The sequence below is a fragment of the Thalassophryne amazonica genome, chromosome 18, assembly GCF_902500255.1.
Source record: "Thalassophryne amazonica chromosome 18, fThaAma1.1, whole genome shotgun sequence".
NCBI lineage: Eukaryota > Metazoa > Chordata > Actinopteri > Batrachoidiformes > Batrachoididae > Thalassophryne > Thalassophryne amazonica.
The window spans coordinates 4,185,070-4,212,075 of NC_047120.1; the positions used below are offsets into that span (position 1 = coordinate 4,185,070).

The 27,006-nt window shown below is 39.6% G+C and overlaps 1 protein-coding gene across 1 annotated transcript; it reads right to left on the reverse strand.

Annotated features, from left to right (window-relative positions):
* Positions 1–7,996: 7,996 nt before the first annotated feature.
* LOC117530234 (gastrula zinc finger protein XlCGF8.2DB-like) lies at positions 7,997–9,270 on the reverse strand. The gene has a single exon (XM_034193161.1). It carries the CDS (start codon positions 9,088–9,090, stop codon positions 8,212–8,214), a length of 879 nt encoding a protein of 292 aa, XP_034049052.1. The 5' UTR covers positions 9,091–9,270; the 3' UTR covers positions 7,997–8,211.
* Positions 9,271–27,006: the final 17,736 nt, after the last annotated feature.

Sequence of the window (27,006 nt, forward strand, 5' to 3'; positions counted from 1 at the left end):
CTCTTTCAGACATCTTCCTTTGAATCACGTGGTCTGAATCCTCAAATAGACCAAGTGTGGTTCTCAGACATGGAAGCTGGGATGCAGAGGATGAGGGAAGAGGTGGCCGGAGTTAAGGAGGCTTACCACAGGAGTATGACACAATTTGAGGAAAAGTGCAGGAAGAAGTTGGATGCTCAGGAGGAGGTTTACACCAGAATGCTGGCAGCCCAGGAGGAGCATTATCAGAAAATGCTGGAAGCTCAAAAACAGATGACCAAGAAGCTGCTGGCGGCCCAAGATGATCACGCCAAAGAAGAACTGGAAGCTCATAAAGAACTTCATCAGCAGGAAATTAAGGAGAAGGAGGAGAGCTTCCAGAAGGAACGAGCTCGATTGGTCCATAGATTTATGTACAGCAGCATTGGCATCTTTACTGCCGGATTTATGACTGCTGCTTATATTTTTAAACAGTAAATGTTCAGTTCTTCATATTTTTCCTCATCTGCATGTTGTTCTCCTGACAGACTATGATGCCACATTCCAGTTTCCTTTCTTAATAAAATATAAAATACCAAATGTTTTGCACTGTTTGTCTGTTTTTTTGCAAGACTTTTGAGGTGTTCCCTTTGAACATGTCTCTGGATCCTCGTCCTTTGAGAGTGAGGGAGGCCTGGAAGAGTATCTGGAGTCATGACATCACTGGACAGAGGTGTTTGGTGATGCTGACATCTTTGCAGGAGAACGAAGGTCCAAGTCTTTCGGTTCCTGACAATTCTGTCTTATTGTATGGTTTAGAGACTTGGACGTTGTGTAATGAACAGTTACTGGAGAAGAGGTAAATCCATTCAAATTCCAGACAGTAGTTTGGCTTATCCTTGAAAGAGGTCATATGGAGGGGTGGGAGGGGGTGAAATGGACATTTATTCAATTTCTAGACAGCTGTTCGCCATATCATTAAATACAGTGAAATTGAGGGGTGGGAGGGGGTGAAATGGAGGTTGGTGGGCATGGAGCAAGTCTACTTGACACATCTGGGCAGGTGATGCCAAAATTTACTTGCCAAGGTAAAAGTTATAACTGCATGAATGTGGACAGTTATTTGGATTTTGGATAGCCATATAGAGCCATTAGGGTGTATAGGCCTAGGCCTATGTGACAAATTTGGGCAAGTAAGCTTAATGAAATTTACTTGCCCATGTTTAGGATGCATAGATACATTGCTGGGTTACAATTTTTTATGGCATTTTTCGCTTTCCGTCATACTCACAAATTACTGTCTGAATAATGAACTACTTTCTACTGTCCAACTTCACGCCGGTGTCGAACCCTCACCCTCCCCTGCAGTTGTATCTGTGTCTCTAATCTCTGCTTTGGTTTGATGATGTCAGTTGTTGGTAGGTGGCTTTCAGTCATCTCCTTGTACAGAATCTTTTCTCTCATGTCCAGATCTGTCTGAGTCTGACACTCGTTTACACATTTGGTGATGAACTTCAACCTGTTTTTGAGTTCTCTTCCTGTGTCTGGATAAAAGACAAGATACGAAGAGCTGTTTTTGTCAGAACACACAAAACCCCCTTTTTCACATTGTGAGTCCAGTTTTTTCTTGTTCTGTTTGTGGACACGACCAGTGTTGCCACAGTTACTTTGAAAAAGTAACTTAGTTACTTTACTGATTACTCAATTGTAAAAGTAACTTAGTTACTTTACTGATTACTCAATTGTAAAAGTAACTAAGTTAGATTACTAGTTACTTTTTTAGTTACTTTTCCCAGCTGCCGACAACAACCCTCTACCACCTCAACATGACAATGATACCTGTTTTGCCAAAACTCACTTTATAGTCACCCTTTCTTGACTTCAATGAAAATAAATACTTGTTTTATAAAAAGTAAAATAAAGACGTCTTTCTTGACCTCATATTTAACTGTTGACAGCACTGTAACAGTAAAACTTGTAATTTCGAGCCTACATTGTTTATAAAGGTAACTATTAAATTCTAACATTTTTCTAACATTTAAATTCTCTCTAAACATTTTACTTGTCGAAATTATTATTATTTTAAGCAATATTAGTTGTAGTAAAAAAACGGCTTCAAAATTGCACCTTTAATCTAGGGGTGTTGTGAGGGGGGGCACATCCCTCCCCCACGCCCCCATTCCATCTAGATTCGCCCCTGCTTTGGCGTTTGAGCACAAAGAATGGATAACATTTATTTATGCAGAAAACAGGACCAGATTTACAGGTAAGAAAGTTTTATTGCGTTTTCACATCATGTGGTCCTCAGAAAGAGAGTTTAGGTGCATTTGAGTGGAAAATAGTGTTAGTTGTTGACGCGTCGCGGAGGACCAACTGTTTTTAACGACCAGATACAGAGCGGCTCAGATCAGAATTCTAAATAAAGGAGGAAAAAAAGTATAAAAATGTCTTTGTAAAGCTCAGTGCAGGTGTGCTGATCACCGCGCTTTAAGAGGAGACGACGAGTCGAGCAGCTGCAAAAAACCGCGGATTAAAAGCTCACAGCTCACTGAAAGTGTGCAGTTCAGTCGAACCCCGACCTCCTGCCCACAGACCAAGTTTAATGCTGCTATCGACCCACAATGAAGAATAATAGTAACGCACAGTGACATGGAGAAGTAACTTTAATCTGATTACTGATTTGGAAAGATTAACGCGTTAGATTACTCGTTACTAAAAAAAGTGGTCAGATTAGAGTAACCGGCATCACTGGACACGACACACCGACCCAAATGTTCTCGTCTTTGAAAGGTCAGACTTCTTCTCTGCCAACATATAATAAAGACCGTTCTGTCCGTTGTAACTCCTGTTTTTATTGGCTGCAGCAGTTTGAACTGAATAAGTCCTGCAGCTCTTTGGGAAGATTTTTACAAAAGCTGCTCCACAGTCTCTGTTCTCTGCGCTCACCATTATCAAGACACTGTCTTTATGTCTCTTCTCGTCACATTTGTAACTGGTCGGCTTCATGTCACAGCCGAGTCTTCCTCTCACCTTCATCTGGCTCTTGCAGTTTGTTCCTCTTTAGCCTGAGCAGATGCAGGTGTGTGAAAAACTTAGTTTCCCATAACTCATAGTTTATCTCATCTCCAATGAAACATAATCGGTTCCATCAGCTTCCAAACTCCTTCCTAGATCCATAACCTGTTGGATGTTTCCATCATAAAACACTGGAATACTGTGTCATGGAGGAACAAACTCACACACAGCCTTCAGTTTGTTTTGCTTCAATTTGCTGGAAGTTGAGGTTCTCCTCCAAAACTTTAATGGCAATCTGTAAATTTTCTGGAATGCTGTCTTGGTTTTTTTCTATCAGAAAACATGAAATTCAGGAACATGCTCAGTTATTTAGATATTTTTCCTCAAATTCATATTTCAAAATTCTGCATTCAACAGTAGAACTTTGATGAATCAAACAAAACCATCAGAAAAAGAAGCTTTTTGGGTGAATTTTATTATTTTCCAAACTAGTCTATGTTTCCAACAAAATTCTAAATTTTGTGAGTAATAATTGTGAATGTTTAAAAAAATCAAACAAAATCATCAGAATTAAAATCAGAAACTGAAGGAGAAAATGTGTTGTGATGAATTTCACTATTTTCACCATAATTACAAATCGTGAAGAATTGTGAACACAGCAAAGAAAAATAAAGTCATAAGCTGTTCACCATCTATATTTTTAAGGTAAAACAAGGTTAAAACAGTTAAGAAAACAGCAAATTGTTCTCCTGCTGAACAAAATTCTATTTCACTCACTAACCATTGCTGCTCTTTTCTAATGCAGCATCATATTATAGAAAGACTTTAACCTCCACATTATTTAAATACTTCAGGATAAACACATTTTAAGGGGACAGATTTTCTACAGCTTTCACTTCATTCAACACCAATTAAAATCTATTAGGATAAATAAAAGAAACTTTTGTGAGCTTTCATTTGTGTGCAGTTTTCACAAATCTACACACAGTACCATTAATCTGAACAGCAGAGCTGCATCAAAAACTTTAACACCGTGACACAGAGTGTAAATGCAAACTTCTTTTCATTAAGTTTGTCTTTCGTGTTGGATTAATTTAATCTACATCACTTTTATTTACGTGACGTGTAATTTAACAAGTGTGTTGTCTTCTTAAACACGCAGTCATTAAACACAAATGTGGTTCAGTATGTGTTGACTTTAAAAGTTCCTCGTTTTTAAGAAAAGTTAAATTCCATTTATTCTACAGACTGGTGTCCACTCTACAGTAGTGTTCAGAATAATAGTAGTGCTATATGACTAAAAAGCTTAATCCAGGTTTTGAGTATATTTCTTATTGTTACATGGGAAACAAGGCACCAGTAGATTCAGTAGATTCTCACAAATCCAACAAGACCAAGCATTCATGATATGCACACTCTTAAGGCTATGAAATTGGGCTATTAATAAAATAAAAAAAAGTAGAAATGGGGTGTTCACAATAATAGTAGTGTGGCATTCAGTCAGTGAGTTTGTCAATTTTGTGGAACAAACAGGTGTGAATCAGGTGTCCCCTATGTAAGGATGAAGCCAGCACCTGTTGAACATGCTTTTCTCTTTGAAAGCCTGAGGAAAATGGGACATTCAAGACATTGTTCAGAAGAACAGCGTAGTTTGATTAAAAAGTTGATTGGAGAGGGGAAAACGTATACGCAGGTGCAAAAAATTATAGGCTGTTCATCTACAATGATCTCCAATGCTTTAAAATGGACAAAAAACCAGAGACACATGGAAGAAAACAGAAAACAACCATCAAAATGGATAGAAGAATAACCAGAATGGCAAAGGCTCACCCATTGATCAGCTCCAGGATGATCAAAGACAGTCTGGAGTTACCTGTAAGTGCTGTGACAGTTAGAAGATGCCTGTGTGAAGCTAATTTATTTGCAAGAATCCCCCGCAAAGTCCCTCTGTTAAATAAAAGACGTGCAGAAGAGGTTACAATTTGCCAAAGAACACATCAACTGGCCTAAAGAGAAATGGAGGAATATTTTGTGGACTGATGAGAGTAAAATTGTTCTTTTTGGGTCCAAGGGACAGTTTGTGAGACGACCCCCAAACTCTGAATTCAAGGCCACAGTTCACAGTGAAGACAGTGAAGCATCATGATATGGGCATGTTTCTCCTACTATGGTGTTGGGCCTATATATCGCATACCAGGTATCATGGATCAGTTTGGATATGTCATAATACTTGAAGAGGTCATGTTGCCTTAAGCTGAAGAGGACATGCCCTTGAAATGGGTGTTTCAACAAGAAAATGACCCCAAGCACACTAGTAAACGAGCAAAATCTTGGTTCCAAACCAACAAAATTAATGCCTCGCAGATGTGAAGAAATCATGAAAAACTGTGGTTATACAACTAAATACCAGTTTAGTGATTCACAGGAGTGCTAAAAAACACAATAGTTTTGAGTTTGTAACGTCAACAGCAGATGCTACTATTATTGTGAACACCCCCTTTTCTACTTTTTTTTTTTACTAATAGCCCAATTTCATAGCCTTAAGAGTGTGCATATCATGAATGCTTGGTCTTGTTGGATTTGTGAGAATCAATCAATTTTTTTTTATATAGCGCCAAATCACAACAAACAGTTGCCCCAAGGCGCTTTATATTGTAAGGCAAGGCCATACAATAATTATGTAAAACCCCAACGGTCAAAACGACCCCCTGTGAGCAAGCACTTGGCTACAGTGGGAAGGAAAAACTCCCTTTTAACAGGAAGAAACCTCCAGCAGAACCAGGCTCAGGGAGGGGCAGTCTTCTGCTGGGACTGGAATCTACTGAATCTACTGGTACCTTGTTTCCCATGTAACAATAAGAAATATACTCAAAAGCTGGATTAATCTTTTTAGTCACATAGCACTACTATTATTCTGAACACTACTGTATGTGGACTTTACAAATCTATGTTCAAACAGACAGCAGGCTGACCCACCACCTCCTCCTCCTTCAGAGTGCAGACAGAACAGAGGGTCAGACCCAGAGGGACAGACAGAAAAAAAAAAACTGAAAATGTTTGGCAAGGACCAAAGGCCTGAAACCCCTGGCAGGGGTCCGGGAGTTTTCCCCCCAAAAATGTGAAATCTCAAATACATTCTGGTGCATTTTCAGGTCTATTTAGCCACAAAAAAAAAAAAAAAAAAAAAAAAAAAAAATTGTTGGGTCAGGTCAATTTTTCTACTCGTCTTTTCACACAACTTCTATTGTGTTACTGGTCTTTAATCCAAAAAACATACATTGTGGTTCAGAAAAGTACACAGTCAAGAAAATGACAGTTCAAAAATGGAAAAAAAAAAAAAAAATAGTTCTCAGTAATTCAAATGGAACAATAGGAGTATTTATGGCACATTAATCCATCAACTTGTTCAACCGTCACTCACTTCTGAGTTTTCCTAGTTTTGGCAGGAGCTTTGGAGCTATTGATGATCCCCATTTTCAAATTCTTGGCCACCTTAAAATCCTTACAAATGTGTTTTTACTTCAATGTTAATTTCTGATTACTGTACACTTTGAAATTAAACTTCTTACATTAAAAAACTTGTAAATAAAAGTTTTAATTAAAAAAAAGATTATTTAGAAATCTTTGATGTTCATCTGTAAATTAAAACAATAACTTATCTGTTGTTGAGATAATTTCTTAACATTATAAAGGAACTGTGGTCATTTGTTTTTAGACAAATAAAATAGCATGAAAAGTAATGTGTACCGTACATTAAGGAAAAAGAAATATGAAACAGCGCTGTGTTATTTTGATTAGTTGATAGTTTAAATAAATAAAAAAAATCAAAGTTATTCAAAGTTGAGACTTTTCTTATGTAAGCTGTGTAGATATTTACAGATTTTGTTGCGTTGGCATGTTTTAAGTCCGTTTGCCATGTTGATATTAGATAGTTTACACTCTTAACCACAATATGACACAATCGGCACTGATCCTTCTTTACCCATGTATTCCTTTTTCAGTTCTTCTGGGAATCATCCAGCCCTTCTGTGCTGCTTCCATCTGTCCACTCACAGATTTTGTTCTCTTTCGTATGTATCCTTGGTCTGTCTTGCCATCTTTGGTGCAGATGTCAGATGGCGTCGGCCCCAGACGGTTAACTCAGTTTATGTAGTAATGTGTCAAATGTGCTTCATTGCGTCGGTCATGCTTTTAATTAAGCCGATGTTGTGTAGACCTTATTTCTAGCATGAAAAACTTTCTTTTACTGCTAAGAGGTTGAAACATTGAGATTCACTGGTCGTCCGGAAGGGTTCTGGGAATTACTGCCCTGTGCCATTAACCATCTGGGGCCAATGTCGTCGTATACGATGGCTGGGACCAAGGTTTACAAATTGTAAATACCTTTTTCATGATATGAGATAGAAACTTTTTTTTTTTTTTTTGCTGAAAAGTTAACTCCGCCGTCAGCCATCTTGGTACTCCTGATAGAAGATGTGTGACGACGTGCGCAATGTGAGTGTCCAATCGGAATTGGTTCTCCGTCACATGGTTTTCCAAAATCCAATCGTAGGGCAGATTTACCTCACATGATATGGCAAAGATCGTTTTCAGGAGTGATATCTTACTAGTTGGCCTGTTTGAATAGCCCCCTAACTGCTCCAATTGCATTTTTTGAACTTGAAAATTCTTCACTGTTATAAAGTTAATCAATATGAGGACAAAGCTTCAGCTTTTAGCTCATACCTTTTTTGTTAAGGGTCCAAAAAAGAACATTTTATTCATAAAAAAAAAATACTATCGCCTGATCTATCGGCAAATCAGCCGATTTATCGATTATCTGCATTTCTTTCATCCAAATATTATCAGCATCAGCCTCAAAAAATCCATATCGCTCAGGCTCTACCACAAACAATCTCCATCTGTTTACTCTGAAGTCACGTATAATCTCAAAAGATTTTGCGAGATTTCCTGTCTGACCTGGGAATGTTCGTGTGTGAAATCTGTGTTGATTTACCGTGTTGCTGAACACCACACACTGTAAGACCAAACCTGTTCGACCTGTGATTTTTTTTTTAATCTCCACGTGTGTGGTATCTCAGGTTTTGGAAAACCTACAGATAATTTTAAAATCCTGCAGTGTGAACCATGCATTAGGTATTCCTGTGTTACTCTTTCTCTCATTATAATTTGTTCTATTGTAGCTTTTTTGTGTATTTTTTCCATTTCTCTTGGATTTGTTTTTGTATTTTTTTTCTGTCATGTGTGAATTCTCATGTGTCTGTACAGATTGCTCTTGTCTCCAAAACCTTTACCACATTCAGAACAACTAAATGGTTTCTGTCCTGTATGAATTATCATGTGTGTTTTCAGGTTCCCTTTTTGTCCAAATTTTTGACCACACTCAGAACAGACAAACTTTTTTTGTCCTGTATGAATTATCATGTGTCTCCTCAGAGTGCTGATTTGCCCAAAACTTTGACCACACTCAGAACAGGCAAACTTTTTTTGTCCTGTATGAATTATCATGTGTCTGCTCAGAGTGCCGATTTCTCCAAAACTTCGACCACACTCAGAACAGCCAAATGGCTTTTGTCCTGTATGAATTATCATGTGTCTCTTCAGGGAGCTCTTGTGTCCAAATCTTCGACCACATTCAGAACAGCCAAATGGCTTTTGTCCTGTATGAATTGCCATGTGTCTCTCGAGGGAGCTCTTTTGTGCAAATTTCTGACCACATTCAGAACAGCCAAATGGTTTTTGTCCTGTATGAATTCTCAAGTGCGTTTTCAGGTTGCCCTTTTGTGCAAATTTTTGACCACATTCAGAACAGCCAAACTGTTTTTGTCCTCTATGAATTATCATGTGTGTCTTCAAGGAGCTCTTTCGTGCAAATTTCTGACCACATTCAGAACAGCCAAATGCTTTTTGTCCTCTATGAATTATCATGTGTCTCCTGAGGGAGCTCTTTTGTGCAAATTTCTGACCACATTCAAAACAGCCAAACTGTTTTTGTCTTGTCTGAATTGTCATGCCTTTGTTCAGAGTGCCCTTCTGTTTCTGTCTTTTACTCTGATCAGAACAGCTAAATGTTTTTACGCTTGCTTGCCTCCCCTTGTGTTTCTCTGAGTTGTTCATGTGAACAGATGCTTTTACATGTTGAGAGCAATTAAATGGTTTCTTAGCGAAGTTGCAATTGCTTAAACTAACAATATTGGCATTTGTTCGAGAGTTAAAACTTGAGTGAAGTTCTCTGGTCTGTTTCCAGTCATAACTGTCATCAGTTTCACTTCCAGAACTGTCTGAACTCCTGCCACTGGTATCTGGTTGTAAATGACAGTTTGGACCTGAGTTGCTGGCTGGTTGTGGTCCTCCATCGTCCTCTCCATCAGCTTCTGCTGTCAGTGTTCTGTGTACAGATGAGCTGCTGGCTATAGGCTCAGCCTCTGTGCTCTCATCACTTCGGCTTTGATGAAGCTGTGATGACTCTGGTTTTTCATCATCATTTTCACTCTTCACAGGGACGGCAGTGAAACCAAACTTGGTGAGATCTGCCTCCTCCAGCTGCTGAAGCTGCTCTCCCTGCTTACTTATCCACAGCTTCTCTTCTTCTTTAATGTCCTCCTGGTCAACACTCAGATTCCATTCCTGGTGTTCAGGGAGAGTTTCTTCTTTAATCACCAACAACGGCTGCATGTCTGTAAAGAAACAAATTAACATTAAATGTTAGAACAACACTCTTTAAAATAAAGTATCAGAGTGGTGAGTTTGACCTGATGACAAAACGTTATTGCTCTAATGGAACTTATAAAGTGTAAATGTACATCAGGATGATTTGTTTTAAATTTCACAAGTTTTAATTCACGTCTTTGTCTTCCACAATTGACTATTGTAATGTTTTATTTTCTGGATTGCCACAAAATAGTGTAGGATGTCTACAGATGGTACAGAATTCTGCTGCTAGAGTTTTGATGAAGACCAGGAGGTTTGATCACAGCCATTCTGCCTTCCTGCTCCTGCAAAACCTGCTCCATGTTTTGTTGCTGAGATATAAGGCTCTAAATGTTGATGAACTTAATTATGTTACTGAAGTTGTTCAGCCTTATGTGCATCTTCATGCACTGCGGTCCTTGGATGCAGACTTGCTCTGTGTCCTAAGGGTTAAAAAGAAGTCAGCAGCCTTTTCATGCTGTAATGACCCGGTTCTTTGATTGAAACTGTCCCAAACAAAGGGCTTGGAAGTCTATGATTTAAATACAGAAAAGCCAATTTATTAAAATCTCATGTAGAGTCAGACAGATCTGGGTTCTTAATGAACGTACCTCACGCAGGAACTTCTTCAAGAAGAACCATGAACACAAATACAGTGGCTTTTTATAGAATGCAGGAGTCTCCTCCCCGTTATAGTGGGTGGACAATTCTTGCAACTGGTTCCTATTGGCTTCACAGTGACAGAGGGGTGGTCCACCCCATCATGTGCTCAGTTATGCATTGAATTGAATTGTGGTGTTATGTCAGGCCATGTAGCTAGCTAGGTCAAAGTGGAACACATAAAAACAGGACCTTGGGTTGCAGATTCACCTGATGATTCACCACACTGGTATCCTGTTGTTATGCCTTTGCAGATAAGAAAAGTAGAGACTTGCTGTGTCTTCTCATGCAGATCAGAGACCACAGCAGTAACACACTCATGCAGATAAGAAAACTGGAGACGTACTGGCAGTTAAAAGAAGTCTAAGAGTGGTGTAAACACTGATAAGAGAAATAGACACTGAACCTTATATAACCTTACAAAACAGAATGGATGAAAAAGGAATAGTGGTAATGATATTTTGTTGCTCAACAACGCCACCCTGGGAATTTCACCGAGGGAACTCTTTAATTGAACCTATTCAAAACAAGGCACTCATGTTCATCTGTAAAGGAAAGACACAGGGAAGTAGTTCAAAATACAAAATGATTTATTATTAATAGGGCACTGCAGTCTTGTTTGAACCCTGCGTGATATTGCAGGATTTGGCCACTTATGGGGACAGCCGGTCCCGTTGTGCACTGTATACACAGCATAACTTCACATGGAAAAATGGTGTCTTGTTTTGTTTTCGGCTGTAAACACCAAAGCAGTCACGAAAAGTGTTTTTTTTTTTTGTTCACAGTGGAGAAGAGAAAACGAGGAAAATGGGAGACGTCGTGTTGTTAAGTGTTGGCCTACACAGCTAACCAGAGTAGCTGCACTCTCTCACCTGCAAAACCGCCTCAACGTGTTTGTGCTCCGGGTCATAAACAAACCTTAACACATGTCCACTTTTCCACTGCATCATCAGGTTTTTTTTTTTTTTTTTTTTGGGCATTTTCACTGTTTGCGTGCAATTTGCCCATAAACTCAGAGAAAATGCCATTTTTTCCCCCCCGAAAGAAGAGAAATTACATCATATGCATCATATTTTACCCGTTTAGCGCCCGCCCTCAAACGAGACAGCGGTGCCCAACTGAAATTTGTTTTCCTATCTAAAAACATCCACTATTTAAAATGTCATTTAATTAGGAATTTTAATAAGAAATAACATGAGCATTAATGGGACACAAAAAAAACACACACACCACATACAAAAAAGTTAATAAAATAAGCACAAGAGAGCACCACGGAACCACATAATCCAGCGACAAATACAGCCATCAGTCCAACACAGGACAGATGTTGCATGTCCAGCAGGACGGAGCACAACAACAGGGCAAAGCAGCAGTGGTGTCCAACAGCAAATCAGTCTGCTGTCTCACTCCTCTCAACCGCGGGCCGGCCAAGCAGTCCCAGATGGCACAACGTCAAAATCATCGATAAGCAGGAACAACCTGCAGCGAATGGCCAAATGGCAACAAAAGCGATGAGCAGCATGCAGCAAAACCATTCAAATAAATGCCTGACAGCTTCAAAGAGCCCACACTAGCAGCCGGGATGCCGACCTTTCCACACAGGAATGTGGAAATGGAAACGCCAGACTAAGAACTGCAACCAAGCTCCAGCAAGACAAAGAGAGACAGGTGCTTTCTGCTGTCTTTTGTGTGAGCATTCTCCTGCAATGATTGGCTGGAATCAGACACCAGATGAAAAATATGAGGGCCAGTTAGCCACAGTGACACATTAAAACTACCATGCTTGTATCTTGTGGAACAGACTGCCTGTTGGCATTTGAAATTTGACTTAAGATTATTTTAAATTTGTTCTATTGCCTGTAATTATTTTTATGGTTTTTAATCTTTTCATTATTTTTGCTTGTACTTAATTGTTTTTTGTTTTTAACCGTTTTTACTTTGGCATATGGGGATCTTTGTTTAATGTCCATCGGCAGCTATGTTCAGCACTTTGATGTTTTTTCTTAAGTTAAACTGCTTTATAAATTTATGATTAGCACAACCCCAATTCCACTGAAGATGGGACATTGTGTGAAATGTAAATAAAAACAGAATACAATGATTTGCAAATCCTCTTCAACCTATATTCAATTGAATACACCACACAGACAAGATATTCAATGTTTAAACTGATAGACTTTTTTGTTTTTGTGCAAATATTTGCGTCGTGGTGTTTTAGACTCCGCGTCGTGCATTCAAACCGTATAATGCACGGCTTCTCGTTGTTTAATCTAAGCTTGTTTAATTTAAGCTTGGTCCCAGCCGCTGTATACGACAGCGTCGGCCCCAGAGGGATAATGGCGAATGGCAGCAATTCCCAGAACCCTTCCGGACGACCAGTGAATCTGAATGTTTCAACCTCTTAGCAGTAAACAAAAATTTTTCATGCTAGAAATAAGGTCTACACAACGTGGGATTAATAAAAAGCGTGGCCGATGCAATGAAATACATTTGACACATTACTACATAAACTGAGTTAATCAAACTGAGTTAAACTGAAACGGGAGAAATGTGGGGTGAATGTAATCGCAAAGTTATTACAAACAACATCCTTATAAACTTACTTGTATGCTTTTGTCAGCCGATCAGTGCAGTGTGACGGCGAACTACGGGGGCCAGTGATGAACACATTTAAGCAGGGGTGTAAGCAGCTCTCAGTTGAATGGAGTCAGAGCTCCATCTACTGGACAAACGGTGCAAGGACATTTTACATTGCCAACACAAACATTATTTCAGTAACTGTTCTGTTTATGAGAAATTATCGGCGTTCTATCGGCAAAATTTCGGCCGATAGTGAGTACTTTGAAAAGGGCTTATATCGGCTTATAATATCAGCCGGCCGATATATCGGTCGTCTCTAGTGGACATATCATGAAAACATCATCAAATCAGGCTGGGAAGTGGCCAAGTTCATCACTAAACATGACAAACCTTTGACAGAGGCGGAGTTTAACAAAAACTGTGCCACGCCATTGGTGGAGACCATTTAGTCCAACAAGAAGCAACAAATTTCTAATGGCTGTTTGGCCCAAAACACTGTGACACAGAGGACTGAATTAAATATTAGTAATATTAAGTATTAATCATTAATTAATGAAAAATCATCATCTGATATTTAAAGAACAACTGGGGGACGGAGGTGAATTTAACCTCTTAACGCCTATTGTCGCATATATGCTACAATATTTGACTTAAATATGCAACATACCAAATTGACCAGTATGCCTGTTGTCGCAAATTTGCAACATACCATTATCATTATTATAACGTTATAACATAAATTATTACCAAACTACCAAAATTACTATTTATTTTTTGTGCAAAAGTGTAATTAATAATCTCAACATTATTTACCATCTACTTAAAGGCAAAAACACACACAAAACATTTTTTTATATACAGCTATATAAATTCAGGCATTAAGGGGTTAAAGAACAGATACTTCTGACTGATTTTTTTTGAGGCTCTGACAATGACATGAACTTAGCAGAAGAGCTGCTTTCCATCAAAAGCCTTCAAGACCAAACAAGAGGAACAGATTAACAGAAAGAAAAAGCTTATGTTTTTTTTAGATCCACATATTTGTGTGAGCAGACATTTTCAGTTACAAACATCAACAACAATCCACTTGAGTTTCAATGACGAGTCAGTTTTTCTTACGAAGTGGACTGATATCACAAAACCAAAGATAGTTCTGTTAACAAAGACTGTTTCTGGGACCAGACTTCCATCAGAGTCTCTAATTCTCCCTCTCTCTCCTTTGTAAACCCACATTTCTGCACACTTCCACATTTACACTGCTCGGGTCCACATGTTACGCCTGGTAGCAAACCCGGATATTAATACCACCAAGTTACCAATGAAAAGTTCTGAAGTTTGGGTTGTTGGTGGGAGCTGTAGAAAATAATGGGTTTTATTCATTGAAGTCACATTAATTCAAATGAATTTTGCAGTAATTAATACATTCTGGGAGCAAAGATAATTATTCTTCGTCTGCTCATAACCAGAGCTGCTCTTACTCGTGTACAACAGGTTACTGATGTTGATCTTTTAGTGCCAAGTGTTGGATCAAAATAAACCAAACCTCTACGTGCCAGAATACACAAATCAATGCCACCAGAATCCTTTCAGTTACCTTTGTTCATTTCTAAATTCAAAGTCCTGCTGATGGCGGACAAAAGGAGTCGAAACATTGAGGGTGGTGACGTCACTTTCCTTCAGGAAAAAATTATCCAGAGATTTTACAGAATATAGAGAAATTTTACATGTATCTTTCATCAAAATCCTCCTCATCCTGTTGTGCAAGTATTGACAGAATCACTGGAGGAATACCCAATGAGGAAAATTTTTGACCGTTACAACATGTTAGAAAGTATCAGTAACACAAACAATACTGTTTGAGCAAACCTGTTCTGTAGAAGAGATCTGGAGGATTAAAAACAGCATCCAGCCCTTTACCTCTTTTGTTTTCTTTTTTTAAATGACACATTTCTTCTTCCTGGTCTGTGATCATTCCTTCATCAGCAGGTGTTAGCTGTAGTTTCAACATGTCCCTCAGCTGCTGGACTTCAGACATGTTTGTAGAAAGACTTTAAAACACACAAAAGAAAGAGAGAGTCAACGACCAAGTGGAGGAAAGACTAAAAACAGGCAGATTTAATTTGGGCTGCCACAACTAGTCAACTAGTCATGACTACGTCGACTGTTGAAACCGTCGACAAATAATTTATTAGTCGACGAGTCGTTTATTTTATTTAAGTCTTTGTTTTTCTCTCAATTCATAGTTTTAGGCAGCGAGCCGTCCTGCCATCATTTGGACGTTCAAATTTGGATAAGATGGTCGATTAAAACAGTGGCCGTTTTATTCAAAGCCGTCTAAAATGCGCAGTTTACCGAAGGAGCTGTCGGGGTGTGTGTGTGTGCGCGGAGTCAACTGGTTGCAGACTGCGAGGGAGGAGGTGGGGAGGGAAATTCCTGAATGGAGGCACGAGATGTTACATTCTGCTGAGAACCATCAGTGTAGGTGAGACAGCGAGCGCAGAGTAGAGGATTTTAACCCGAGTGAACATGTTAAAAAAAACCGTGGAGCTGCCTTTACTTCTCTCTGCACTTTCTCTACTTGTGCAGTTCTGATGGCACCATCCTGTTCACACCATGTGCGTGTCGTATAATGAATTTATGAGATCATGAGATAAAATAAACGGTTAAAAATCCTTAAAAATTTGAACATATAAATGAACTGAGCAAAAATTATGCATACACAGGTTAAAAACCCTGCTGTGGAGAAGCTGTGCAGTGATGTTCAGAGGCACAGATCACAAAAAGCAGGTGAGAACTCTGAACTTTAACAGCTGTTATTTTTCAAAGGTATTTATTTGTTCAATCTTAAGCTTAATGTAGTGTTCAAGCACAAAACATGACTAATGAGGAGAAAAAAAAAATGACTTCATCACACTAAAATGAACTGGAGTCAGAATAAAATACAAGCTGCTGATTTTTGTTATTTTTCAAAGTTATTATAAGCTGCAGCTATATGTCTTATTCATTTCAAAGTGAGTTACTGCTTATTTTATTCTGATTTATTTATACAAAAAATATGGGGAGTCAAATCAGTCTGCATTGTTCTGTTCAGTTTATATTAAAGTTTGCCTGCATGTCTGTGTATTTTTTCCTTCTTTCTAAGAGTTTGGTGTTTGCATTTGCTCCACAAAGTTTTAAAACACAATAAAATGTTTACACTTTTCTTTATAGCAGTTCTGTAATTTTAGAAGTGCAACAGAAACAACCACAAATCAGAAAAAGTTGGGACTATATGTAAAATGAAGATAAAATAAAAATGTTGCACTATTCCCAGTTTCTCCACTCACAGAAGCCAAAAGCTCTTCCAGAGTTGTGTCTTGGTGGCTTCCCTCACTTGTCTCCTTCCAGCATGGACATTTAGTTTTTGAGAACTGCCTACCTGACTCAGATTTACTATAAAGTACCACACCGTTTGTATTTCTGAATGATTGATGTAAATGAAGTCTAAGAAATGGTCACTGATTTGGAAATGTTCATGTTTTCATCCCCTGACGTATCTCGGAAAATGCTGCAGGCCTTAAATTTAGGAAATTACGTATAATCCGACTAGTCGACTAATCGCAAAAATAATCGTTGACTAGTTGACTATCAAAATAGTCATTTGTGGCAGCCCTAGATTTAATCATCTGCTGCTGTTCTGCTGCCCAGGCTGACCAATCACAAGTGTGAGACAACACAGAAATGTCCCTGTGCTGGGACAGACGTCCTAAAGCAGGAGACACCAACCCTGATCCCAGAGACCAGCTGACATGCAAATTTCTTACATACCTGTTGAAACCAGCAGATATGAGAATGAGAAGAGAGATCATATTAATGTCCATAATATCCACAAATTAATGCTTGCTTAAATAAAACTAAGATGGTGTGAAAATAACCCCCCCTGATATATCACATCTACTGTTCACACCGAGCAACCACAAAGAAAACTGATGATGTCATGTAGCCTCAAAATTATCCATTAGACTCTATAACTCCTCCCTGTCACTCATTAACATAACAGCTGTCCCCTCCCTGTCTCACTGTGTCTCATCAGTCCTCCTTTTAATGTTCCTCAAATGTCCAATAATAACATGTCTGCAACCGCTCACATGTCCAAGAACTCTTCCACACTCAGAATGTGCAATAAATCATTTTTATGTGTGATATTATCAACACTATCAGGAGCCATAATTCACCCTCAGTGTTAAAGAGGTTTTTTAAAGTTGTCTTATCCAGATAGATCTTCAATTATAATTTCTTTGAATATGGTTATTTTTATTACAGGGCAGCGTGGGGATTAGTGTGCTTGCTTCCAAACCAGAAGGTCATCAGTTCAAGAGCACCTGTGCTAATTCTCCATGTCATGTGGAGTTGTGCCAGGAAGGGCATCCGGTGTAAAACTTGTGCCAAATCAACATGCAGTTACATATCAGATCTGCTGTGGTGACTCTGAACAAAAATATTGAAGCTGAAAGAACTTACGATGGTTATTTTTCTTATCCAGTCTCCTGCTCTTCATGTCGACTTGTATCTCTTTATCTGTGCAGTTGGAACATCAGCAGTTTTCTGATTCTAATTGGTTATCAGAGTGCTGCGTGTTGAAGCTCAGTCTTTCTACAACAAAATTTGATAAATTATGTCTTGATACATGAGCTTCAGATTTTATGAATTGTGTGTATAGTTGCATTTTTGTGCGTATAAAATGAGGAAAAACTGAAATCGATAGTATTGATTGATCGGCTTCATCAGTCCATCACCAAGCTGAGCTGTCCTTCATTTGTGGAGTTGGTCTGAAATAAAGTTTAGTGGACAAATCTGCTCTGGATCAGCGAACTTCAAGCTTGAAAACAGCATCCAGCACGTTGACTAGTTTCTTCTCTTCTTTAAATCCACTCGTTTCTTCTTGCTGCTCTGCGATCTGTTTGTTTCTACCAACTCAAATATCTCGGCTTCATTAGCAGCAGTTAGCCGTTGTTTCAACAACCTCCTCAGCTCTTCCACTTTTTCGCGCTAACTTCGCCTTTTCTTCTTCTTCTTCCGGTTTACTGTCGAACTTTGTGCTTCTGGAGCTCTTCAAAAAACATATTCGAGGATCACAGAGTGAAGTTTGATCTGTTCAGAAAAGAGTTTCTCGCGTCTCCAGCTAACTAGCTTTAGCCTCGGACGACAATAGGGAACAGTTCTTCTTCTTCTTCTTGGTTGTCGGCAGGCTAGGCACCTTCAGTGCATTGCTGCCCCCCTCAGGTCATAAGACACAGAACACCTAAATGTCAATGAGATAGACACAGCACCCCTCTATTTTCCAATACAAACCACAAGTTTAAAAAAAAAAAAACCCCACCAAATTCGCTCTCTCCTTTGAGGAGGCTCCATGCCCTAGTAATGTCCTCAAAGAAAAGGTACTACAACCCAGATCTGCCAAACCTCGAAACATGACCCTTCTATCCTTTGCATACAAAGGGCAGTGTATTACCACATGAAGAACAGATTCAGTGACGCCGCAAAAATGACAGCAACCGTCCAGATATTTCCCAAGCAGCCCGCTGTTTAACCCACGGTGACCCAGCCTAAGCCTTGCCAACTTCACATCATCGTGACGTGGGACACCCAGTGACACATTACCCTGCTTTATTTTTGAAACAGTAGTGTGAAGATGTCTTCCCTTGGTCTCAGTATCCCAAACGTGCTGCCACTGCTGGTGTATACTAAAAGTAACAAAACTACTGCACTCCATTCTACTAAAAGGAACATTAAACAGGATGGTGTATGGTCGCAGCATCAGCCATTTCATTCCCATGAATTCCCACGTGGGCTGGGACCCACAGAAAAACAACACAACACCCAGCCTCCCCAAGTTTAAACAGCAACATCAAAATTTCATTAACCACATCTGCTCTGGCCACGCACCCTCCAGCCACTAAAGACATCAGTGAAGACAGAGAGAACAAATTACCACACTTTTATGTCCAGCGTCCTAAACCCACCACAGTGCCCAGAGGATCATAAACAACTCAGCTGTAAATACAGAAATGCCGTCAGATAAATGGCAACACTGAATGAACCCAAACTGAGGAACATAAATACCAAAACCCACCTTCCAGTTGCTGGATCTCTCGAACCATCTGTGAAAATTTTAGTATTGGTGCAAATTTTTCATCTTTTTAATGCCGTTTTGGGTGCCATAAAGTCGTTTGAATCGGAACAGCAAATCACCTACTGGCGGAGGGATTCTCTGACGCTAAAAGCAGCTCAAAAACGTGGCAGCTCTGGGAAGAGATCAAATCAATGGTAGGTTTACCGTTAATTTCCAAGCACCAGTGTTGGTTTATACAACCCCTGGCAATAATTATGGAATCACCGGCCTCGGAGGATGTTCATTCAGTTGTTTAATTTTGTAGAAAAAAAGCAGATCACAGACATGACACAAAACTAAAGTCATTTCAAATGGCAACTTTCTGGCTTTAAGAAACACTATAAGAAATCAGGAAAAAAAATTGTGGCAGTCAGTAACAGTTACTTTTTTAGACCAAGCAGAGGGAAAAAAATATGGAATCACTCAATTCTGAGGAAAAAATTATGGAATCATGAAAAACAAAAGAACGCTCCAACACATCACTAGCATTTTGTTGCACCACCTCTGGCTTTTATAACAGCTTGCAGTCTCTGAGGCATGGACTTAATGAGTGACAAACAGTACTCTTCATCAATCTGACTCCAACTTTCTCTGATTGCTGTTGCCAGATCAGCTTTGCAGGTTGGAGCCTTGTCATGGACCATTTTCTTCAACTTCCACCAAAGATTTTCAACTGGATTAAGATCCGGACTATTTGCAGGCCATGACATTGACCCTATGTGTCTTTTTGCAAGGAATGTTTTCACAGTTTTTGCTCTATGGCAAGATGCATTATCATCTTGAAAAATGATTTCATCATCAACATCCTTTCAATTGATGGGATAAGAAAAGTGTCCAAAATATCAATGAAAACTTGTGCATTTATTGATGATGTAATGACAGCCATCTCCCCAGTGCCTTTACCTGACATGCAGCCCCATATCATCAATGACTGTGGAAATTTACATGTTCTCTTCAGGCAGTCATCTTTATAAATCTCATTGGAATGGCACCAAACAAAAGTTCCAGCATCATCACCTTGCCCAATGCAGATTCGAGATTCATCACTGAATATGACTTTCATCCAGTCATCCACAGTCCACGATTGCTTTTCCTTAGCCCATTGTAACCTTGTTTTTTTCTGTTTAGGTGTTAATGATGGCTTTCGTTTAGCTTTTCTGTATGTAAATCCCATTTCCTTTAGGTGGTTTCTTACAGTTCGGTCACAGACGTTGACTCCAGTTTCCTCCCATTCGTTCCTCCTTTGTTTTGTTGTGCATTTTCGATTTTTGAGACATATTGCTTTAAGTTTTCTGTCTTGACGCTTTGATGTCTTCCTTGGTCTACCAGTATGTTTGCCTTTAACAACCTTCCCATGTTGTTTGTATTTGGTCCAGAGTTTAGACACAGCTGACTGTGAACAACCAACATCTTTTGCAACATTGCGTGATGATTTACCCTCTTTTAAGAGTTTGATAATCCTCTCCTTTGTTTCAATTGACATCTCTCGTGTTGGAGCCATGATTCATGTCAGTCCACTTGGTGCAACAGCTCTCCAAGGTGTGATCACTCCTTTTTAGATGCAGACTAACGAGCAGATCTGATGTGATGCAGGTGTTAGTTTTGGGGATTAAAATTTACAGGGTGATTCCATAATTTATTCCTCAGAATTGAGTGAGTCCATATTTTTTCCTCTGCTTGGTCTAAAAAAGTAACCGTTACTGACTGCCACAATTATTTTTTCTTGATTTCTTATAGTGTTTCTTAAAGCCAGAAAGTTGTCATTTGAAATGACTTTAGTTTTGTGTCATGTCTGTGATCTGCTTTTTTCTACAAAATTAAACAACTGAATGAACATCCTCCGAGGCCGGTGATTCCATAATTATTGCCAGGGGTTGTAAATGATACGGGCCTACATGCATTTAATGGGTCCCATGTGTGATTATATCTCATGCCATGCATTGCGGGTCCACTGGGTCTGGTGAGGCTTATAATTGTCACCAGCATGGTTTCTTCATCTGGCTGTGAATATTTTCCTGTTGTGCAAAATCCAAATTTAAAGTCTGGCCATATATGTACGTATGTCCTGTGAATGGTTTCCATTCCATTTGAAATGTAAACATTGTGGCTGTGAAATTGACACTAGTGATAGTCCACATAACAAAGCAGTAAACAATTCTGAAGTATGCAGTGGACTCGAGTAAGTCTGGCCTATCAACACTATTTTGTAGGGGGGGATTACAAGTAAGTCACCCCCCCTCCCTCCACACACACACACACACACACACACACACACACACACACACACACACACACACACACACACACACACACACACACACACACACACACACACACACACACACACAGTCAGTCAGGTCTGGCAATTGATAGTGAATTGCACCAGCTACCCCTTGGACTAATGACATGCAATTGAGGTACTTCTTGGAACTTTGTGAACAACCCTTGAGCTGGTTGATGGGGGTCATGGTTAGAGGTTTTGTGGGAACTAATATGCACGGTGAAATATTATTGCAGTTCTATAATATGTACATTCAATAATCTGCCCACATTTATGTCTTTTCTTTTTTTTTCCAGAACATTCCGTGATGGCTGTCAATCATTTGTCAACTTCCGGGCAATTAAGGATGGCCAGTGCAATTTTCTTCCCAAGGTAGCGGCAAGGTCTTCAGTTTGAGCCTGATGATAAAATTACAAAATTTGTCTGAAATGGTCTAGTGAAAACAGGTGTTGTAGCTATCTGAGCTAAATAAAATGCCTATCAATAAATTGCAAGTACCATACCCATATGCCCAAAATCTGTAGTTGACTACCTTTGCTACCAGTACTGGGTAATTTTTGTTGTATAAAACACTCCCTGGGTAGTTTTGGGGGACTAAATAATTTATGTTTATAAAGATGAGGTGTTTAATAATCATGTTTGGGGCCTAAAACATGTAAAACCACCAATGGAGTGTAGTATTGTGGCTGATATAGGTGGACCTACTAGCTCTATTAACTTACTGATTTATTTTGGATCATTTATGAAAATTCAAGGTGACACTCATAAAACATGGCTGCTTTCCCAGCAAATTTTTGCATGCAAACTGGAAACGCGAGACGGTGAAAGCCAAATAAGGAAATAAACTCAATGGAATAGGCCTAGTTTTGCTCATTAGGCCAAATAAAAAAAAAAGTTGGTGAGCATCCTTTTTTATAAAAAAGTTGGGTAGGGAGGGAGGTTTTTATTTTTATTCGATTTTATGCTGAAAAGACATGTTAAAATCAAATTCAATTTTTTTGACAATTTCTAAAATCTTGGGTAGTGTCAGATACTGGCTCCTCAAGACCAGTGACCTCGTCCTGCCAGTCGCTGTGCATCCGTTGATCCCAGGGAAGTGGAAACAAAGAAGTCATGACACAAAAGAATCTGTTCAGCTTGCACCCTGCCTGATTTACCGTTCAGAATGGTAAATGGTAAATGGACTGCATTTATATAGTGCTTTTCCATCTGCATCAGACGCTCAAAGCGCTTTACAATTATGCCTCACATTCACCCCGATGACAGGGTGCTGCCATACAAGGCGCTCACTACACACCGGGAGCAACAGTTTTATTTAAAACAACACCGAGTAGTAAAATCAGTCTTACACAGAGCCCTGTGGATCCTGTTCTCAGCCCTGACATAACCTCCTCTAACAGTGATTCAGATGTTTTTGAGGCGTTGTTTTGTCCCTTGCTCTCATTGGTCCAAGAGGTTGGTGAGAATCATCTGCTTCTGGGAATTCTCCTCCCTTCACGTCCTGTGGCATAACTGTCTTGGAAAGAGAGGTGCTAGCACGTCACTTCCCTCGAGTGTCTTTACCACACCCGTCCCTTGACTGACCTGTACAGGACAGGTCATGGCCACATGCTTTAGGCTTCCTCCCTTGTTCCTGTGAGAATTTGCAAAACAACTCTATATGTGGGCATAAACACACAGGAAGCATAGTTCTAAACAGAAGCCCCGTGTACACCACCAACCCGTTCACACTTCTAACCGTTTTTCCCCACTCGGCGACACACCCGCCGAGGATCAAACTCTGGTTATTGGCGACTTTGTTTTGAGAAATGTGAAGTTAGCGACACCAGCAACCACAGTCAATTGTCTTCCGGGGGCCAGAGCAGGCGACATTGAAGGAAATTTGAAACTGCTGGCTAAGGCTAAGCGTAAATTTGGTAAGATTGTAATTCACGTCGGCAGTAATGACACCCGGTTACGCCAATCAGAGGTCACTAAAATTAACATTGAATCAGTGTGTAACTTTGCAAAAACAATGTCGGACTCTGTAGTTTTCTCTGGGCCCCTCCCCAATCGGACCGGGAGTGACATGTTTAGCCGCATGTTCTCCTTGAATTGCTGGCTGTCTGAGTGGTGTCCAAAAAATAAGGTGGGCTTCATAGATAATTGGCAAAGCTTCTGGGGAAAACCTGGTCTTGTGAGGAGAGACGGCATCCATCCCACTTTGGATGGAGCAGCTCTCATTTCTAGAAATCTGGCCAATTTTCTTAAATCCTCCAAACCGTGACTATCCAGGGTTGGGACCAGGAAGCAGAGTTGTAGTCTTACACACCTCTCTGCAGCTTCTCTCCCCCTGCCATCCCCTCATTACCCCATCCCCGTAGAGACGGTGCCTGCTCCCAGACTACCAATAACCAGCAAAAATCTATTTAAGCATAAAAATTCAAAAAGAAAAAATAATATAGCACCTTCAACTGCACCACAGACTAAAACAGTTAAATGTGGTCTATTAAGCATTAGGTCTCTCTCTTCTAAGTCCCTGTTAGTAAATGATATAATAATTGATCAACATATTGATTTATTCTGCCTTACAGAAACCTGGTTACAGCAGGATGAATAAGTTAGTTTAAATGAGTCAACACCCCCGAGTCACACTAACTGCCAGAATGCTCGTAGCACGGGCCGAGGCGGAGGATTAGCAGCAATCTTCCATTCCAGCTTATTAATTAATCAAAAACCCAGACAGAGCTTTAATTCATTTGAAAGCTTGACTCTTAGTCTTGTCCATCCAAATTAGAAGTCCCAAAAACCAGTTTTATTTGTTATTATCTATCGTCCACCTGGTCGTTACTGTGAGTTTCTCTGTGAATTTTCAGACCTTTTGTCTGACTTAGTGCTTAGCTCAGATAATTATCGTGGGCGATTTTAACATCCACACAGATGCTGAGAATGACAGCCTCAACACTGCATTTAATCTATTATTAGACTCAATTGGCTTTGCTCAAAATGTAAATGAGTCCACCCACCACTTTAATCATATCTTAGATCTTGTTCTGACTTATGGAAATTGAAGACTTAACAGTATTCCCTGAAAACTCCCTTCTCTCTGATCATTTCTTAATAACATTTACATTTACTCTGATGGACTACCCAGCAGTGGGGAATAAGTTTCATTACACTAGAAGTCTTTCAGAAAGCGCTGTAACTAGGTTTAAGGATATGATTCCTTCTTTATGTTCTCTAATGCCATATACCAACACAGTGCAGAGTAGCTACCTAAACTCTGTAAGTGAGATAGAGTATCTCGTCAATAGTTTTACATCCTCACTGAAGACAACTTTGGATGCTGTAGCTCCTCTGAAAAAGACAGCTTTAAATCAGAAGTGCCTGACTCCGTGGTATAACTCACAAACTCGCAGCTTAAAGCAGATAACCCGTAAGTTGGAGAGGAAATGGCGTCTCACTAATTTAGAAGATCTTCACTTAGCCTGGAAAAAGAGTCTGTTGCTCTATAAAAAAGCCCTCCGTAAAGCTAGGACATCTTACTACTCATCACTAATAGAAGAAAATAAGAACAACCCCAGGTTTCTTTTCAGCACTGTAGCCAGGCTGACAAAGAGTCAGAGCTCTACTGAGCCGAGTATTCCTTTAACTAGTAATGACTTCATGACTTTCTTTGCTAATAAAATTTTAACTATTAGAGAAAAAATTACTCATAACCATCCCAAAGAAGTATCGTTATCTTTGGCTGCTTTCAGTGATGCCGGTATTTGGTTAGACTCTTTCGCTCAGATTGTTCTGTTATTTTCATTAGTTACTTCATCCAAACCATCAACATGTCTATTAGACCCCATTCCTACCAGGCTGCTCAAGGAAGCCCTACCATTATTTAATGCGTCAATCTTAAATATGATCAATCTGTCTTTATTAGTTGGCTATGTACCACAGGCTTTTAAGGTGGCAGTAATTAAACCATTACTTAAAAAGCCATCACTTGACCCACCTATCTTAGCTAATTATAGGCCAATCTCCAACCTTCCTTTTCTCTCAAAAATTCTTGAAAGGGTAGTTGTAAAACAGCTAACTGATCATCTGCAGAGGAATGGTCTATTTGAAGAGTTTCAGTCAGGTTTTAGAATTCATCATAGTACAGAAACAGCATTAGTGAAGGTTACAAATGATCTTCTTATGGCCTCAGACAGTGGACTCATCTCTGTGCTTGTTCTGTTAGACCTCAGTGCTGCTTTTGATACTGTTGACCATAAAATTTTATTACAGCGATTAGAGCATGTCATAGGTATTAAAGGCACTGCACTGCGGTGGTTTGAATCATATTTATCTAATAGATTACAATTTGTTCATGTAAATGGGGAATCTTCTTCACAGACTAAGGTTAATTATGGAGTTCCATAAGGTTCTGTGCTAGGACCAATTTTATTCACTTTATACATGCTTCCCTTAGGCAGTATTATTAGATGGCATTGCTTAAATTTTCATTGTTACGCAGATGATACCCAGCTTTATCTATCCATGAAGCCAGAGGACACACACCAATTAGCTAAACTGCAGGATTGTCTTACAGACATAAAGACATGGATGACCTCTAATTTCCTGCTTTTAAACTCAGATAAAACTGAAGTTATTGTACTTGGCCCCACAAATCTTAGAAACATGGTGTCTAACCAGATCCTTACTCTGGATGGCATTACCCTGACCTCTAGTAATACTGTGAGAAATCTTGGAGTCATTTTTGATCAGGATATGTCATTCAATGCACATATTAAACAAATATGTAGGACTGCTTTTTTGCATTTGCACAATATCTCTAAAATTAGAAAGGTCTTGTCTCAGAGTGATGCTGAAAACCTAATTCATGCATTTATTTCCTCTGGGCTGGACTATTGTAATTCATTATTATCAGGTTGTCCTAAAAGTTCCCTGAAAAGCCTTCAGTTAATTCAAAATGCTGCAGCTAGAGTACTGACGGGGACTAGAAGGAGAGAGCATATCTCACCCATATTGGCCTCTCTTCATTGGCTTCCTGTTAATTCTAGAATAGAATTTAAAATTCTTCTTCTTACTTATAAGGTTTTGAATAATCAGGTCCCATCTTATCTTAGGGAACTCATAGTACCATATCACCCCAATAGAGCGCTTCGCTCTCAGACTGCAGGCTTACTTGTAGTTCCTAGGGTTTGTAAGAGTAGAATGGGAGGCAGAGCCTTCAGCTTTCAGGCTCCTCTCCTGTGGAACCAGCTCCCAATTCAGATCAGGGAGACAGACACCCTCTCTACTTTTAAGATTAGGCTTAAAACTTTCCTTTTTGCTAAAGCTTATAGTTAGGGCTGGATCAGGTTACCCTGAACCATCCCTTAGTTATGCTGCTATAGACTTAGACTGCTGGGGGGTTCCCATGATGCACTGAGTGTTTCTTTCTCGTTTTGCTCTGTATGCACCACTCTGCATTTAATCATTAGTGATTGATCTCTGCTCCCCTCCACAGCATGTCTTTTTCCTGGTTCTCTCCCTCAGCCCCAACCAGTCCCAGCAAAAGACTGCCCCTCCCTGAGCCTGGTTCTGCTGGAGGTTTCTTCCTGTTAAAAGGGAGTTTTTCCTTCCCACTGTCGCCAAGTGCTTGCTCACAGGGGCTCGTTTTGACCGTTGGGGTTTTTACGTAATTATTGTATGGCCT

Coding starts and splice junctions, on each gene's coding strand:
- LOC117530234 (XM_034193161.1), bottom strand. CDS start 9,090: ATGAACAACTCAGAGAAACACAAGGGGAGGCAAGCAAGCGTAAAAACA.